At 44.8% G+C, this 15,209-nt stretch overlaps 1 protein-coding gene across 2 annotated transcripts in view; it reads left to right on the top strand.

Moving 5' to 3' along the window:
• Positions 1 to 15,209, top strand: part of STPG1 (sperm-tail PG-rich repeat containing 1) — a 62,898-nt gene that overhangs the window by 28,617 nt on the left and 19,072 nt on the right. The window contains exons 3-5 of one of the 2 annotated variants that reach the window (XM_011977866.1): positions 470 to 588; positions 8,159 to 8,260; positions 12,368 to 12,538. In XM_011977866.1, the coding sequence (XP_011833256.1) occupies positions 470 to 588; positions 8,159 to 8,260; positions 12,368 to 12,538 (392 nt within the window). The remainder of the gene's footprint in view (positions 1 to 469; positions 589 to 8,158; positions 8,261 to 12,367; positions 12,539 to 15,209) is intronic. The other variant, XM_011977867.1, reaches the window with a different exon arrangement.

Here is a 15,209-nt window from a genome sequence, read left to right as displayed (position 1 = left end):
AGTAAGAGCCAGCCCCACGCTGGGATTTCCCTAACCTCTTTCGATTTTAACGGCCTAATGCTGGTGTCTGAATCTAGGCCAAGGAGCAGTGAGGACGCTTCCTCTGTCCTCTGACCGCGCCTTGTCCAGGCTGCTCCCAGAATAGTTTTGCTGTTTCCTTCCTGCCTGGCAAGAATGTCTTTACTATCATCTCCTTGCTTTTCCCCGGGACAGCCTGCTTTAAGGACTTTATGTGACCACATCTCACTAGTGTAAGAGCTGGAGGGGGAAGTCTGATAAATTGCCGAGAGGGAAAGAAAGTGGGGAATTTTTTTTTTGTTAATCCTGTTTCATGTCTATTTCCTGTCAAAAGGCAAGTTTCTCTTCTCTACCATTTAAAATAAAACTTTAATATACACCTTTGTGTTTTCCACATTTGTCAATCATTGTTTTGTATTCATTTTGATTTTATTTCATTTTTGTTGTTTAGGTTTTACTGCTGCATATCCAACACAATCCTCCATTCCTTTTAAATCTCAAGCTTCAGTAATCCCAGAATCAGAAAAAAAAGGATTCAATAGTCAAGCCAAGAGATTTTCTCAAAAGAAGGTAATGACGTTGTCTTAGGGGTTCTTTCGTTTTCGTCTGGATTTTAGCCTTGCGGGACAGGCACGTTCTGTCTGGCTGCTGTGTCTTTCTGTGGACAGTGGAGGGCAGTGTGCTCCCAGGAGCCGCGGCACCAGCTCCACTGAGGGGCACCGACTGGACTAAGTGTAAGAATGAGCCTAAAAAATGGGACATCCAGGGAAAAAACAACTATGTCTGGATTTATGGCGCCCAAAATATTGAACTGGACCAAAACTATTTTAAGGAAAAAATATATTTTAAAAATAATTATAAAACTGAAAAATTGCAAAAATTGCCAAGTGTTATCAATTAAGTAAAAAGTTAAAACAAAAATCTTCCTCATCCTTGTGAGAGGAAATCACATGACTTCAAATAACACAAGAGGAAAAGAAGAGTCAAATACATCTAGAATTACCTTTGGAGGGCTGGGCATGGTGGCTTATGCCTGTAATCCCAGCACTTTGGGAAGCTGAGGTAGGAGAATTAATTGCTTGAGCCAGGAGTTTCAGACCAGCCCAGGCAACAAAGCAAAACCCAATCTCCACAAGAAAAAAAAAAGTACAAAAATTTGCTGGGCGTAGTGGTGCGTGCCTGTAGACCCAGTTACTCAAGAGGCTGAGGGAGGATCACCTGAACCTCAGGGGGTTGAGGTTGCATTGAAGCAAGATAGTGCAACTGTACTCCAGCCTGGGTGACAGAGCGAGACCCTGTCTGAAAAAAAAAAAAAAAATTACCTTTGTAATGAGCCCTGCCCTACTTTAAAACAACAACAACAACAACAACAAAAAACAACTTCCTTAAACAATGTGTTATTAGCCAGGTGCAGTGGCTCATGCCTGTAATCCCAGCAGTTTGGGAGGCCAAGGTAGACAGATCACTTGAGGTCCAGAGTTCGAGACCAGCCTGGCCAATGTGGTGAAACCCCATCTCTACTAAAAATACAAAAATTAGCTGGGAGTGGTGGCGCGTGCCTGTAGACCCAACCACTGCCTCTCCTGAGGCAGGAGAATCGCTTGAACCTAGGAGGCGGAGATTGCAGTGAGCTGAGATCACGCCACTGGACTTCAGCCTGGGCAACAGAATGAGACTCCATCTCAAAACCACCACTACCACAACATGTTATCATATTCCTGTGTTACCCACCTCCCCCCCTTCCCTAAATCTTGCCGCATCTCTTTTCCTCTCTAACCTAGAAAGTTCTGCGTGGTTCCTGACCGGTCCTTATTTAATCTTTGGGATTTATGGGACCCGACTTTCTCGTCTCTCACCATCAGGGGACAGAAGCAACCAGAAGCAACTCACAGGCATCCTTAGAATCTAAAAAATTTTTCATTCCTTCATTCATTTAAGCAAGACCTTTAGAATAATGTTCTTTTGGAGGAGTCCTCATTTAACATGTCTTTTGCTGCTCTCTGAAAATGGTTTTTATCCTCTCACCTTGCCCAGATGGCAGAGAGGGAATGAGGAGATCTAGGTTCTGAATGGAGCCAAGGCATGGAGTGAGGGGCCTTGGCTAGCCCTGGTGCCCTCAACCTGACTCCTCCTTGGTAGATGAGAACGCTGAACCAGAGAAAGTTTTAAGTTTCTTCCACTTCTGATATTTTAGGATTCTAAGAAAGCAAATAATAAAGAATAGAGTGTACACACACAAATACACACACACAGTTTTAAATCACTTGTAGGTTTTCTCCAAAGACAATACATATTTGCTCAGGAGTTTTCTTCTCTCTCTAGTTTCTCTGTTTTAACTGTTTGATTCTTTCCCATTTTCTGTCTGGTTTCCCATTTGTCAATTTAATGGTAATATATTGTCCATCTCTAGGATATTTGCAGCCCAGCCTCCGATAAAAACAATAGCAGCCACCATTTACTTATCCTTACCATGTGTACTTCTAGACTGCCTTTTATCTCTAATCCTCGGAACAGTGCTGAAAGGAAGGGTTTATTATTTTAATTTAACACAAGAGGAAACCCAGGCTTGGGGAAGTTAAATGACCCACCCAAGGTCACACAGCGCAGGGTTTGGCACATAAGAGGCTCAAAAGAAATGTTTGCTGAATCAATGTTGAAAGAATTAGACCTCAACCCAGGTCTAGTTCACGCCAAAGCCTCTTGCTCTTTCCACACACTGCACCACACCTGCCTTTGTGGCCCGCAGAGCTGTAACTTTGTCCTGTGAAAGTCAGCAAGTTTCTGAAAAGGCCTTAGCAAAACAGACCAAGCTGAAGACAGGGGAGGATGTCAGCTAGCGTGGATGGGCCCCATCCCCCATGATCTAGTTCTGAGCACTCAAATTCAGAAAGCAAACGGGCTGACTTCTCAAGTTAGTGTTTGAAAAGATGATTGCTTCTCAGAACGTTTTCAACTGAACGAACCAAGGAGGCGGGTAGCCAAACCTACAGGCAGCATTGAATGAAGACAGGAATTGCTCAGAGATTGGGTTCCAACTTTTAAAATGTGGTCGTATTACCTGACAACATGAAAACCTTCATCTCGGCATTTGTAAACATTTTAGAAATAAGGATGGAATTTTATGGAAAGGGCAGGGGATCCATCAATCAGGCTTTCTGTGTCCTACTCTGTCACTGACTGTGTGCCTTTAAACCAGTCACTTGACTTTTCTGGGCTTCAGTCTCCTTAACTGAAACATAAAATTTGGATTATATAATTTTTGAGGTCTCCTCAAGTTATAAAAACAGAAAACAAAATCCTATTCTATGGTTCATTCTCATTTTTCCTGAGGGAAATAGGCATTGAGAAGTTAAAGATCTTGTTTAACATCACCTGATAATTTAGTGAGGCAATACAAATTAAAAACAGATTTTAAAACTCCAGGGCTTCGCCACCCTTCGTAAAGAATTAGTCACACGCACCCTTGCTCCAGGTCGAACATGGCTGCCTCCTCACAGTAGTCCTGTGGCCCACCTTAGCACATCTTTGACGCAGAGAATCAGTGCCCTTTGAAATGTGCACTTACCTTCTGAGGCTAACTTTGCAGTGAACCATCAGGGCCCCCTTGCCCAGCTCACATTCCCCATGAGAATCTTACTGCAGAGTACAGGGAATCCTTCACAAAGCTCAGTGTCTGGAATGGCAATTTTGGCTGCTAGAAATGAAGTCTGTTTTCCTGAACATTTTCGAGTTATTTACAGATGTGCTGGTAACTTTGCGTAGGTGAAGAGACACGCCTGATCTGTGTGACAGAGCATGGCCCGGCGGCCTGTTGGACATTTTCTACCCCCGCCTCTGTGTTTCTGTCTCCACTTCACCCTGGATTGTGGTCACTGTTTCCGAAACTGTGTACCCCTAAGGACACCACTTAATGTCTTTGCTTCTCTGTTTCCTCATCCTAAAAATAAAGATGTTGCAATAGGTAGGTAAGCCCTTGCCAGGAATGACTATTTCATGGTTCTAAACCTCATCCCTTCCAGGCTTGAATAAATAAATACTGGTAGAACATCGGTACCATGTGCTCTAGATGGGCACAACTTAAAAATGTATGTTAATACCATTACATAGTAAATCTCCCCTTCCAGACGGGAAGCCAGCCAGTGGTTAATTTGTGATGAAATCATACAAAGTTAATATTGTTCACTTATTAACTTGATATGACACTAGACCAGGGATATTTAAATGAAAGGAGGTTCAGTTTGCGGAAGTCACCATGTTCAAGCGGACAGCCGCCCCAAGTGTGCCCTCAGCTGCATATCTGACCCACAGTAGGGTCTGCCCTGCCTCCCTGCTGTGTGAAGCCTGACTTCTCCATATCCAGTCACCAGCACCCCTTCCAAAGGGGTCTGCAAACACTGGGCTGGCACTCATGACATGCCAGGTCCCCCTCAAAGACCTTTGCATTTATTACCTCATATAATCCCCATAATAACCCTGTGAGCTAAATCCCCTCATTATCCACACTTTTCAGATAATGATCCCGAGACGAAAACAGGGGGAAGTAGCTTGTGCAGTCGAGGCTGGGCAGAGTGAGGATGAACCCAGGTAGCAGCTCCTGGTCCTCAGATCCTGTTTCCCCAGTATCTTCCCCAGGTGGAAGCACCTCCCACAGTCCGTCTTATGCCCTTGACATGAGGTTAATGTGTGTGCTGTCTTACCTCCACCACCTGCCTAGGGGCTTCTTGGGCAGTGGTCATTGCTGCCCTTTCCAGACCCCACAAATCCCTCAAAAATGGATTGAATGACCCCAACTCAAGTCTGCACATTTCCCATCGAGTCACGACCACACATCCATCCATGAGCACTGTTGTGATGCGTCTCCTTCCTCCCATTCCTAACCTTGTGAGCTGCTAACAGGTTGCGCCTGTATCTTCCACCCTTAGCACAGGTCCTAATGCACAGTAGGTTTCAATCGGTGTCTGCTAAATTGCATGTTTGCCCCATTCCACTCAGGGGACTTCAAGAGGCTGCTAATAAGCTGCTCAGTCCCACTCTGAAGGTTTGTGACTCCCAAGGGAGGGTCCTGGCTCCATAGAGGCAGTAGTAGGCAACGTCATGCGTGGTGATGGTGGTGATGGTGATGATGATGGCGGGCTGCATCGGTGCTATTCCACCCGCTTTATGTGTATTGACCCCTTTAATCCTCACGCTAAGAGGCAGCGAAGGAGACAGCTGGTAGGGCATCCGGCACCGGGCTTCCATAGTGTGCTAGTAAATGTGAGTTCTCTTCCCGTCTCCCTCTCCGTACGTGTTTTTGTTTTGTTTGTTTATTTAGTTTTTGCCAAGAAACCAAGGAGTGGCTAAGTTCACACCAGTCACAACTTGGATTCTCGTTCTCTGGGATTTGCTCTGAGAGGCCTAAATTCATCCAAGTCACAGACGTCAGTTGCAGGAACTATTATCGCACAGGCGAAAGGTCTCTCCTAGGGTGCTATCCGCCCACCTCTAGAAGTTGCAGGAGAATGCTTGACATTCCCCTCCCGGAGACCTACTTGGGCATTGCACAAAGGTGGTGGTGTGCTGGTCAACCCCCATTTACCCTCCTTGAAGAAGACTGCTGAGTTGTAGCATCTGCCCATTTTTGTGGTATAAATACTCCCATCCTGGCCAGTTTCAAGCCACCACCAGCAACATTTTGGAATTTTTAACAGCTTTCCTCACAAGCTGCCGCTGGCCAGCTCCAGCTGCTGCTGCCTAGAGGACTGTCCTTTTGCTTGCTAAGAACAAACAGGCAGCACTCCGTTCCTCCGGGCGAGGTGGTAACAGTCTTCTTCCCATTTGCCCTGGACTCAAGCCAGTTTGCAAAGTGGCAGAATTAAAGTGTGGTTAAAGCCCAGGAAGGTTGTGAGCTTCAGCAAATGAAAATACAAGATGTCCAGTTAAATTAGAATTTCAGATAATGGCAACTCTGTTAGTACAAGTATGTCCCAAATATTGCATGGGATATACTAAAATCATCATCTGCAGTTTATCTGAAATTCTAATTTAACTAGGCAGGTAGGATGGAGCAGGCATTTAGGTCTTGTATTTTGTCTGGAAACCCTAGCTCCTCAGACACATAAGCGTGCTCAGAAAATTCTTGCAAACTGATGGTCAGGTTCAGAGCGTGGTGATAACCGGGAGCTAGAGGTGTGTGTCTTCACTGTCTGCTATTTAAACCTAGAAGAGTCACAGTGACATTTCCTGTGTCAGCTTTCCTAGATTCAGGGACTCCGGAAGCTCAAAAGCACCCCAAGGCCCAACACCTTGGACTTACAAATAAGGAAGCCCAGAGAGGTGACTTGCTGAGTATCACTTAGCGTGTGGCAGCACCGAGACTACAATTTCTGATTCATAACCCAGTGGGGATTTTTTTAATCCTATACAATCTCATTTGAAAGTTAGTTTGGTTTCGTGGTTAAGAGCAGACTCTGTGGTCAGAGTGCCTCGGTTCTGGCTCTGACATTTACTAGTTATGTGGGCCTTATCTCTTTTGGCCCCAACTTCTTTACAATGGAGATTAAGTGAGCTAATAGTACATGTAAAGTCCTCAGAACGGTGCATGGCACACAATAAGCACTCAATAAATTGATGCTTGCCTTGAAAACAGCTGCCTAGAAAAATCTCTTCCTTGTCTCCCCATAGCCCTTCGCATCTGCATCCACAACAGCAGGGTTCTCCTGAGCTCTTGGACTGGGGTGCTGGAGTACCTGGCTCCACAGTGCCTCCTGCTGCCTGCCTCACTCTCCATGACAGTCAGTTCCTCTTTTGTCCACCGGGATCATTCTCACCTAAAGCAGGAAGCAGCTCCCCTGTCTCTACCTGCCATGGGGCAAGGGTGAAAGGGCTCACTGCATTTAAAAGGCAGCACAGAAGAACCTGTTAATTGCACTTTGACTCTATCCCCTATATGAAACCATAATTATACACTGCCCAGCCAGACTGGAAAGTCCTGGAAGGTACTGATGGTACCTTGGGCTTTCTACCCTAAGGCAGGCAGTAGGGACGGTAGAGACAGGACAGGCCGGAGTGGCAGAGATTGGAGATGGCAAGCTCTGGAGTCGGGCTGTCTCGGTTCAGCTCCGGGGTTTGCCACTTACTAGCTATGGCCCAATGTCTCTGGGCCTCACTTTCCTTAAAGTGGCCCTGACCATATCTCACGGTAAAAAGCTTGTGTGAGGAGTCAACAAGACAGCACACACCATGCGCTTGGCACTGAAGTCAGGTACTGCCACTTACAGCAGTGGGACCTTGGGCAAATTCATCTTCATGTGCCTCAGTGTCTCCATCTATCAAAGGGGCAGTGATCCCTTCCTCACTGACTGATGGTGAACATGAGACCAACTTGGAAAAGCTTCTAGCACCAAGCAGGTACCCAGGAGCCTCTTGTGACAGTGGAGCATCCGTAGCGTTTCACACCGCTCAGCCAGCTTCTGTCAACATTTACCTCCCCTTGGTAACTAGCATGGGAAATGCGATGAAAGCCCAATGAGCTGCCGCAGCAGAAATGAACTTGGAAATGACCTCTCACTTATTCCTCTCTCACATGCCTGCATCGTTCAGCGCTTGAGCCTCAAGAGCTAGCCTCTTTTTGTCTGAGAGTTAGAAATGGCCTGGTTTGGGATGAAGGTTGTTTTTGTTTCATTTTGCTTTATAAACAGAGACACTCCCTGGTTTCTCTTCTGAAAGGCTGAGGAGGAAGCTGAGTCAGGTGGGGTGGGGTGAACGTGAAATCGCTCACCCTTCCCTTGCCGTGGGTCTGGCTTACCCAATCACTGCACACTGCCTTGTACATCAGCCGCGTTCACTGTCCCACTTTAGGCCCATTTCTCTAATGACATGAAAAACAACTGTGTTCTTTCGGAATGCGGCAGGGCATAGTGGAAAGAGCAAGGGCTTTAGGAGTCTTAGCCTGGCTTGGAATTCCAGCCCCACCACTTGGTAACTGAGCCGAAGATCGGGCAAGTCAGGAAATGGTACAGCCAGGCTGTCACCCGCCAAGTGGTGGTAGCGCCTGTGCTGTGGGATTACGGTAAGGTTCAGTGTTAATGGATGTAAATCCTGTGGAAAAGCACAATGGAATTGAAATATCTCCATGACGCCACCTTCTCTTCCCTTTCAGAATGAAATCCCAGGTCCTGGATTCTACAATGTCATTCACCAGTCCCCAGTGTCCAACAGTGTCTCATTGTCCAAGAAAGGAACATGCATGTTTCCCTCGATGGTGAGAACCACTTCTCTTGAGTAAAGCATTAACTGGTCAGTAATTTCCTTCATTCATTGCATAATTATAAATTGGACATCTGGTCCTTTCTCTCCAAAGGCCCATGGTTCTAATTAGGAGAGTAACTGCCTCCTCAAATTTCATGCAGGTAAATTGGACCCTATGTCTCTAAGTAACTTTTTCCCATCTCTACCCATTGCCAGGGTGGGAAGAGAAACCAGAGGAATCTTCAGGATTTGATCCTGCCAAACCAATTTTGTCATCAGTGAGTGGACTAAGCAAGTATTTTCCTGAGATGTTTAGGCATACCAGGAAATTGTTACTCTTAACACATCTTGGTGTAATATGATTTTTACAATGCTTAATCTAATTGGTTGTCAAACTATTGAGAAATCTGATAGGACTAAAAAGAAAGCCAGCAGTGGGCCTGAAATGTACTGGCCCACCCCATTCCTTCTCTTTGTAAGATATGGGACTTAATTTTGGTTGAGGGCTGTAGCAATCAAGCAGCTGTATGAATTGCCAATGACTCTGACCAGAGTTGGGCAAAGATAGGCTTCTTAGAAATATTTATACATTGTCAAGAAAAATAGATACAGCAAAATAGATAAATGATCAAGAAAAATAGATACAGCAAGGGGAAAGATACAAACTAGGGTAAGGCTACCTGAGGAAGAAAAGTGAAAAGTGTACAGGCATGGTGGCTCATGCCTATGATGCCAGCATTTCAGGAGGCCAATGCGGGAGCATCACTTAAGCCCAGGAGTTCAAGGCCAGTCTGGGCAACACAGTGAGTCTCCATCTCTACAAAATAATTTTAAAATTAGCCAGGAGTGATGATGTGTGCCCATAGATCCCAGCTACTCAGGAGGCTGAGGTGGGAGAATCACTTGAGCCCAGGAGGTTGAGCCCGCAGTGAACTATGATTTCACCATCACACTCCAGCCTGGATGAGAGAGGCAGACTCTATCCCCCCACCCGCTGCGCCAAAAAAAAAAAAAAAAAAAAGTGAAAAGAAAGCAAGCCCAGACTCTAACATTAAATTAATAAACATATGCCATCTTTTTCCTTTAAAAGTTATAATAATTTCTTGCACAGATGTATTCTGATGCCTGACATTGGAATTGATTTTTTTTTAACCACACAGAGGGATCATTTAAGACACACTAAATATAGCCACATCTTATTGGAATTCGAATTTGGCAGAGTTGGATACTCAAGGAACAGACCAGCTTTGGAGTTAACTCCCCATTACCGAAGAAGCTGAGTTTGTACATGGCCTCAGTAGGTTCACAGAACAACCATGCCTCTACTTATTTTTCTGCCACCAGCTCTGCTAGGAAAGAAATTCAAAAGAAGTGCCATCTCATGAAGTCCTGGTGTAGAAGACAAGACTTCAGACCTGATCCTGCCTCAGCTGTGGATTCTTGACGTGACCTCAAGCACGTCACCCTTCTGTGTCCCAGTTGCCTCATGAAAGTGGAGACTCCCTGGAGGCACTGGGCAAATTAACATTGCAATGAGTGAAATACTCTTTGAAACAGCAAAGCATTATAAACACGCTAAATATTATGATTGTTACCACCTGAGTCACAAACAATACTTCCTGCAACACCTAGGTTTTCTCTCCGAGAACTTCTTTGCTAAATAATGGCACTGCCCATTCCTTCTTGGTGCCAAAAAAGAGACTGAATCAGAGGACATGATTGGTTGTCTACAAGGCTTTGCGTGCGGTAACTTTCCAAATGAAAAGCCGGACTATCTGGAGGAGAAGGGGCCCAAGGCAAGAGCTGAGTGTTACAGAACCTAGCCACACCTTACAGGCCTTTAAAAAATTCAGAACCAAATCCCGAAGAAGGCAGACTTTTGAGCTGTTCAGGCTTCCCCCCTCCTCCCTTTCACAAATATGGGAATTTGTATTTATAGTTACGTTACACTCAAGTATAAACACTTAAGGTCCTGTACCTGGGGATGGGTGCCTGAAGTGGTCGATGGAGATCTAGTAGGAGATCCCTGCATCTTACCTCATTCCTGTGTGAACTGGATGAGAATTTCATATCCCCCCACCCCACTGCCTCTTTCAGTAACTTTCACCTTTAGCACCTCCTCCACTTCTGGATCCCAAGACTTGAAGGGAATTAAAAGTAGCTCTCATCAGAGAAAGATCAGAATGACCAGTAGGAATGTGACTATGGGTGAGGCTGACCAAAAAACTCTGTGGGTCTATAAATTTTTGAAACTTCCTCATGACTGTTGAAACAACTACACCCAACCTTTTGAGAGACCTGTCATCTCTCTAAGTCCGAATGATATAAAGAGCTTTATTAGTATATTCCAAATCTTTGCTCCAGAATCTTCCACAGTACTGACTAGGAGAAGTATATGAGGCAGGTGGGTGGAGAGTTTGATGGCCTGTCTGTATTTGCATGCTGGCAGGAGTGGCTCTAGAAAAGTTAGTAGGTGCTGGAGAGAAGTTCATAAATGCCGGTGTATGGTCAGATTGGAGGCCACAGGTCTGGCAAGTAAACCAAGGGGTGTGTAGTGTTGGTGAGTGAGTGTTACTGTAGCCACACTCTGAGACTAATTCTATTACAATACTTTATAAAACATTGCCTCTACTGGAACTTTTTCGGGAAGAATTTTTTTCATTTTCAAAATGTAAGTTGTAGGTGTTCTAAACCAAAAAAGAGTCTATGATTGAAAGGGCTTGCTGTTACCCCAGGGCCATACCACTCGACGTTTTCCTCTTTAGAATGGGATCTCTGATCCATGTCATGTAGTGGAGGCCGACTGCTTGGGTAGGAATGCTGGTCCTCCACCTGAATTAGCTAAGGAAGTTCAGCTTCCTGATCTGTAAAAGTAGAGATAATCATAAGATCCACTGCTCAGGGTTGTCGTGAGGATTCAACACAAAAACCCACCAAAGGTATTGGTTAACTCTTGGCCAGAATGAAAAAGACGAAGCATGTTCAAGGCTGGGGTGACCTTACTTCTAGGAGCATCAGCAAATCCTTACACACTGCATGCGGCCACTTCTTATTAGAATTCGAGTTTGGCAGAGTTGGATACTCAAGGAACAGACCAGCTTTGGAGTTAACTCCCCATTACTGAAGAGGTTGAGGTCGAGCAGGGGCTTGAACCCAGGTTAGGCTCTGAACAACTTAGGCTCTGGACAAGAACACTCCCACTTCTGGTGGTGCTACACCCACCCAAATGCTCGGGGTGGTCCATAAACCAGACGCTGAGGACCGTCACCACCAACCACAGAGTGAAGTAGAGGGCCCCTAATGCCTTCCTTTGGGCTCACCCATGTTCTGTGTTTGTGTAATTATTGATTCCTATCAAGTGAGAAAATCCAGGGCAATGTTCTCAAGCTTTTGACCATTAAATAGTAGGAAATATTTTGTTTTATCAGACTCTAATACTTGCCATGCGATCTTAGGGGAAAGTGATGTTATCACTGAGTTTCTGTAACTTTTGTCCCTGTTCTTTTGACAAACATTGATTCTGTTTGTTTTTTAACTGAAGATAATTTATCGTGGCTTCCTGAAAGGAGTGGGATTGGTTCTGTTAAACAGTGAAAATACTGTAGGATTTGATGAAAACAGTAATTTGGTGGAGAGTAGGAGGCACGGAGGGACAACAAGCCCCCTGGAGCTTTGTTTGAAGCAAACTCGTTGCTTAGGCAGTTCAGATCATTTAATCTTAGAAACAAGATGTGAGATTTTACTCAGAAGAAAAGCCTAGGCTGAGAAGAGCGTCTAAAGCTTCCTATCACGTAAATTACCCAACAGCTGATGAGTCAAGGGTAAGTGGCCTGGAACAGGATTGGGTGGAAATGCATTTATGGCAAAATCATTTTTGCCAAGTCCCAAACAGAAGATGAATAATTTGAGTTAGTTTACAGAAGCGAGTACAGGTCTGAACTTGTGTTTTCCAAGGGAAGATCCTTAAAGCCTGAGGTCAGTTTATCGTTGTTACCTGCCAGAGTTTTGCCTTTTATAGAATGCATTTAGACCTTGTGCTGGTCACCATCTCTTTGACATCTGTCCTTCAGAGCCACAATATTATATGACAATGCTGATTCCTTTGGTTGTCTCCTTACAGCGCGCCCGATTGGACACCATCATTTCTAAATACCCTGCAGCGAATGCGTACACTATCCCATCGGATTTTATTTCCAAGAGAGACTTTAGTAATTCATGTTCCAGCATGTTCCAGTTGCCAAGCTTTATGAAAGTTCTCAAATTTGAAACTCCTGCACCAAACTATTACAATGTAAGAACTCTGCCTTTGCTTGCTAAATATAGATCAAATGAATGGTTTACTAAAATAAAAGGAAGAGGGGATCTTGGGGACATCATATTTTAATGCAATTGTCAAGCCAGTTAGCATTTGTTGACTACCCAATGGGTGCCTAAGGCTGTACAAGTCTCTTTCAGGAAGTTTGCAGGCCCCGGAGATCAGGGCGGGCAATGTGGAGGCCAGTATGAAGTGGGGAGGCCACTGCCCTGAGAAACACATATTCTAATTACTCTCATCCTGTAACCTTTCTGGGACATAGTTTTCTCATCTGTAACAATGGGTGTATTATTTACCACTTTGTCTGCAGCCACTAGTGATTTACTTTTTAGGTTCTTCTAGGGAAAATAAACTTTCATATCAGAAAATAGGTGTTTTAACAGTTGTGCTCTGCTGTGCCAATTATGATCGCTTTGTATTCACTGAGGCAGAATGGCATGGATGGTTAAGAGATGGATTCAGGAAGGTTTGGTTTAGCTCTCGTCTCTGCCACTTTCTAACTGCGTGGCCTTGGGCAAGTCCCTTAACCTTTCCAGGGCTTAGTTTATTGATCTGTAAAATGGGGATGTATGTTCACCTCATCGTGTCAATGCAAATATTAAATGAGATAATGTATGCTGCATGCCCAGGACAGCACCAGTCACACAAGGACCACACAATACATGGAGATTGGTAGGGCTGTCTTTGTTAGTACATGAAGGGTATTTACTTACCCTTAAATATGAGGCAAGTAAGTGACAGCCCCCACAGTACAATGGAATCAATTCTACTTGCCCTACAGGGTTACCATAAGGCCACGAACATGAAAGCACTCTGAAGTGCGTAAGACATGAATTGTACTTAAGATATTAATGTTACTATGCCATTTTCCAAGCTATTTTGGTTTTATACATTTATTATGCCATTTCCTTTTTTCCTTCATAATATTTATAATTAATAATTATCTTTCTGACTACAAAGATCCTGCCCACCTTCTATGATGGATTCAAGCAATTATAATGTGTCCCAAGTAATATAAGTGCGTGCTAGGCCAGCACTGTCCACTAGGAGTAAAATGGGAGCCACAGACATCATTAAAGATTTTCTTTATTTTATTTTTTTTTTTTGAGATGGAGACTTGCTCTGTCACCCAGGCTGGAGTGCAGTGATGTGATCTCGGCTCATTGCAAGCTCCGCCTCCCTGCCTCATGCCATTCTCCTGCCTCAGCCTCCTGAGTAGCTGGGACTACAGGCACCCGCCACCACACTCGGCTAATTTTTTGTATTTTTAGCAGAGACAGGGTTTCACCGTGTTAACCAGGATGGTCTCGATCTCCTGACCTCGTGATCTGCCCGACTCGGCCTCCCAAAGTGCTGGGATTACAGGCATGAGCCACTGTGCCCGGCCTCATTTAAGATTTTCTAGTAGCCACATCTAAAAAGAAAAAGGGGCAGATGAAGTTAATTTGAGTAATATAGTTTACCCAACAGATCCAAAATATTATCATTTCAACACTAATCAATATAAAAGTTATGAATTTTATATTTGAGGAAGATTATTTTCCTTGTACTGAGTCTTTAAAATCCAGTATGTGTTTTATTCTTCCAGCACATCTTAATTTGGGCCAGCCACATTTCCAGGGCCAATAGCCACATGCAACCTGTGGCTACTATACTGGGCAGTACAACTCCAGGCAGTCTGCCCTCGGCATAATCAGAGCCTGAAAATAATGATGATGAGGAGGAGAAGGATGAAGCCCTTCTCATGTACTAAGTGCTGGTCTATATATTATTATATATATTATTAATATATTATATATATAAATCATATTTAATACTCACAAGTGAATCCATAACGTGGATTATCTTGTTCCCAGTATAAAGAAGTGAAAGCTGAGGCTCAGAGAGGTGAAGGGACTTGGCCAAAATTACCCAGCTTGAAGGCATCATTTGCACATCAGTGGGCACTGGTGGATGACTGGGGTGGAAAGCTGGGGAAAGGTCAGAGTCACCTCGTTCCAGCCCTGACAGGCTTCCCTCCGTGGATCCTATTGCTCCTCCGTGCCAGGCTGGTGATACAGCTTAGATTCCAGTGGGAAATTCAGAAAAGAACAGGTAAACAAACAAAATAATTACAAACTGTGATCAATTTGAGGGTCAGCTGGAGCCTGAGGGAGAATATGTGGGAGATACGGAGGTTGGCAGTACCACATACTTTAGACTTGGTGGTCAGAGAAGGTGCCGAGGCTGAGACCCAAGGATTGAGGAAGAGCCAGGGTTGGAGGAAGGGCATGTGCCAAGGTCCTGGGACAGCAAGGAGCTCAGCCCACGAGGACCTACAGGAAGGTCGAGTGGCTAGTGTAGCATGAGCAAGAGGAGGGGGAGAAGGGGGCACCAGACAGGCAGCGGCCAGTTCACGCAGGGCCCTGAAGATCCCAGGAGGAAGTTTACATTTTGTTCTCTGGGTCCTAGGAAGCCCATGAGGGGGTTGGAGGTGTGGGGTGGCGTGATCTGATTTTTTTTTTTTAGATGGGGTCTTGCTGTGATGCCCAGGCTGGAGTGCAGTGGCACAATCTTGGCTCACTGCAACCTCTGCCTCCCCAGTTCAAGTAATTCTCCTGCCTTAGCCTCCCAAGTAGCTGGGATTACAGGCGCATGCCACCACGCC

The sequence above is a fragment of the Mandrillus leucophaeus genome, unplaced genomic scaffold (assembly GCF_000951045.1).
Source record: "Mandrillus leucophaeus isolate KB7577 unplaced genomic scaffold, Mleu.le_1.0 Scaffold185, whole genome shotgun sequence".
Lineage (NCBI taxonomy): Eukaryota > Metazoa > Chordata > Mammalia > Primates > Cercopithecidae > Mandrillus > Mandrillus leucophaeus.
The sequence above is the reverse complement of the archived record's forward strand: the minus strand, read 5'-3'. Positions and strand labels throughout refer to the sequence as shown.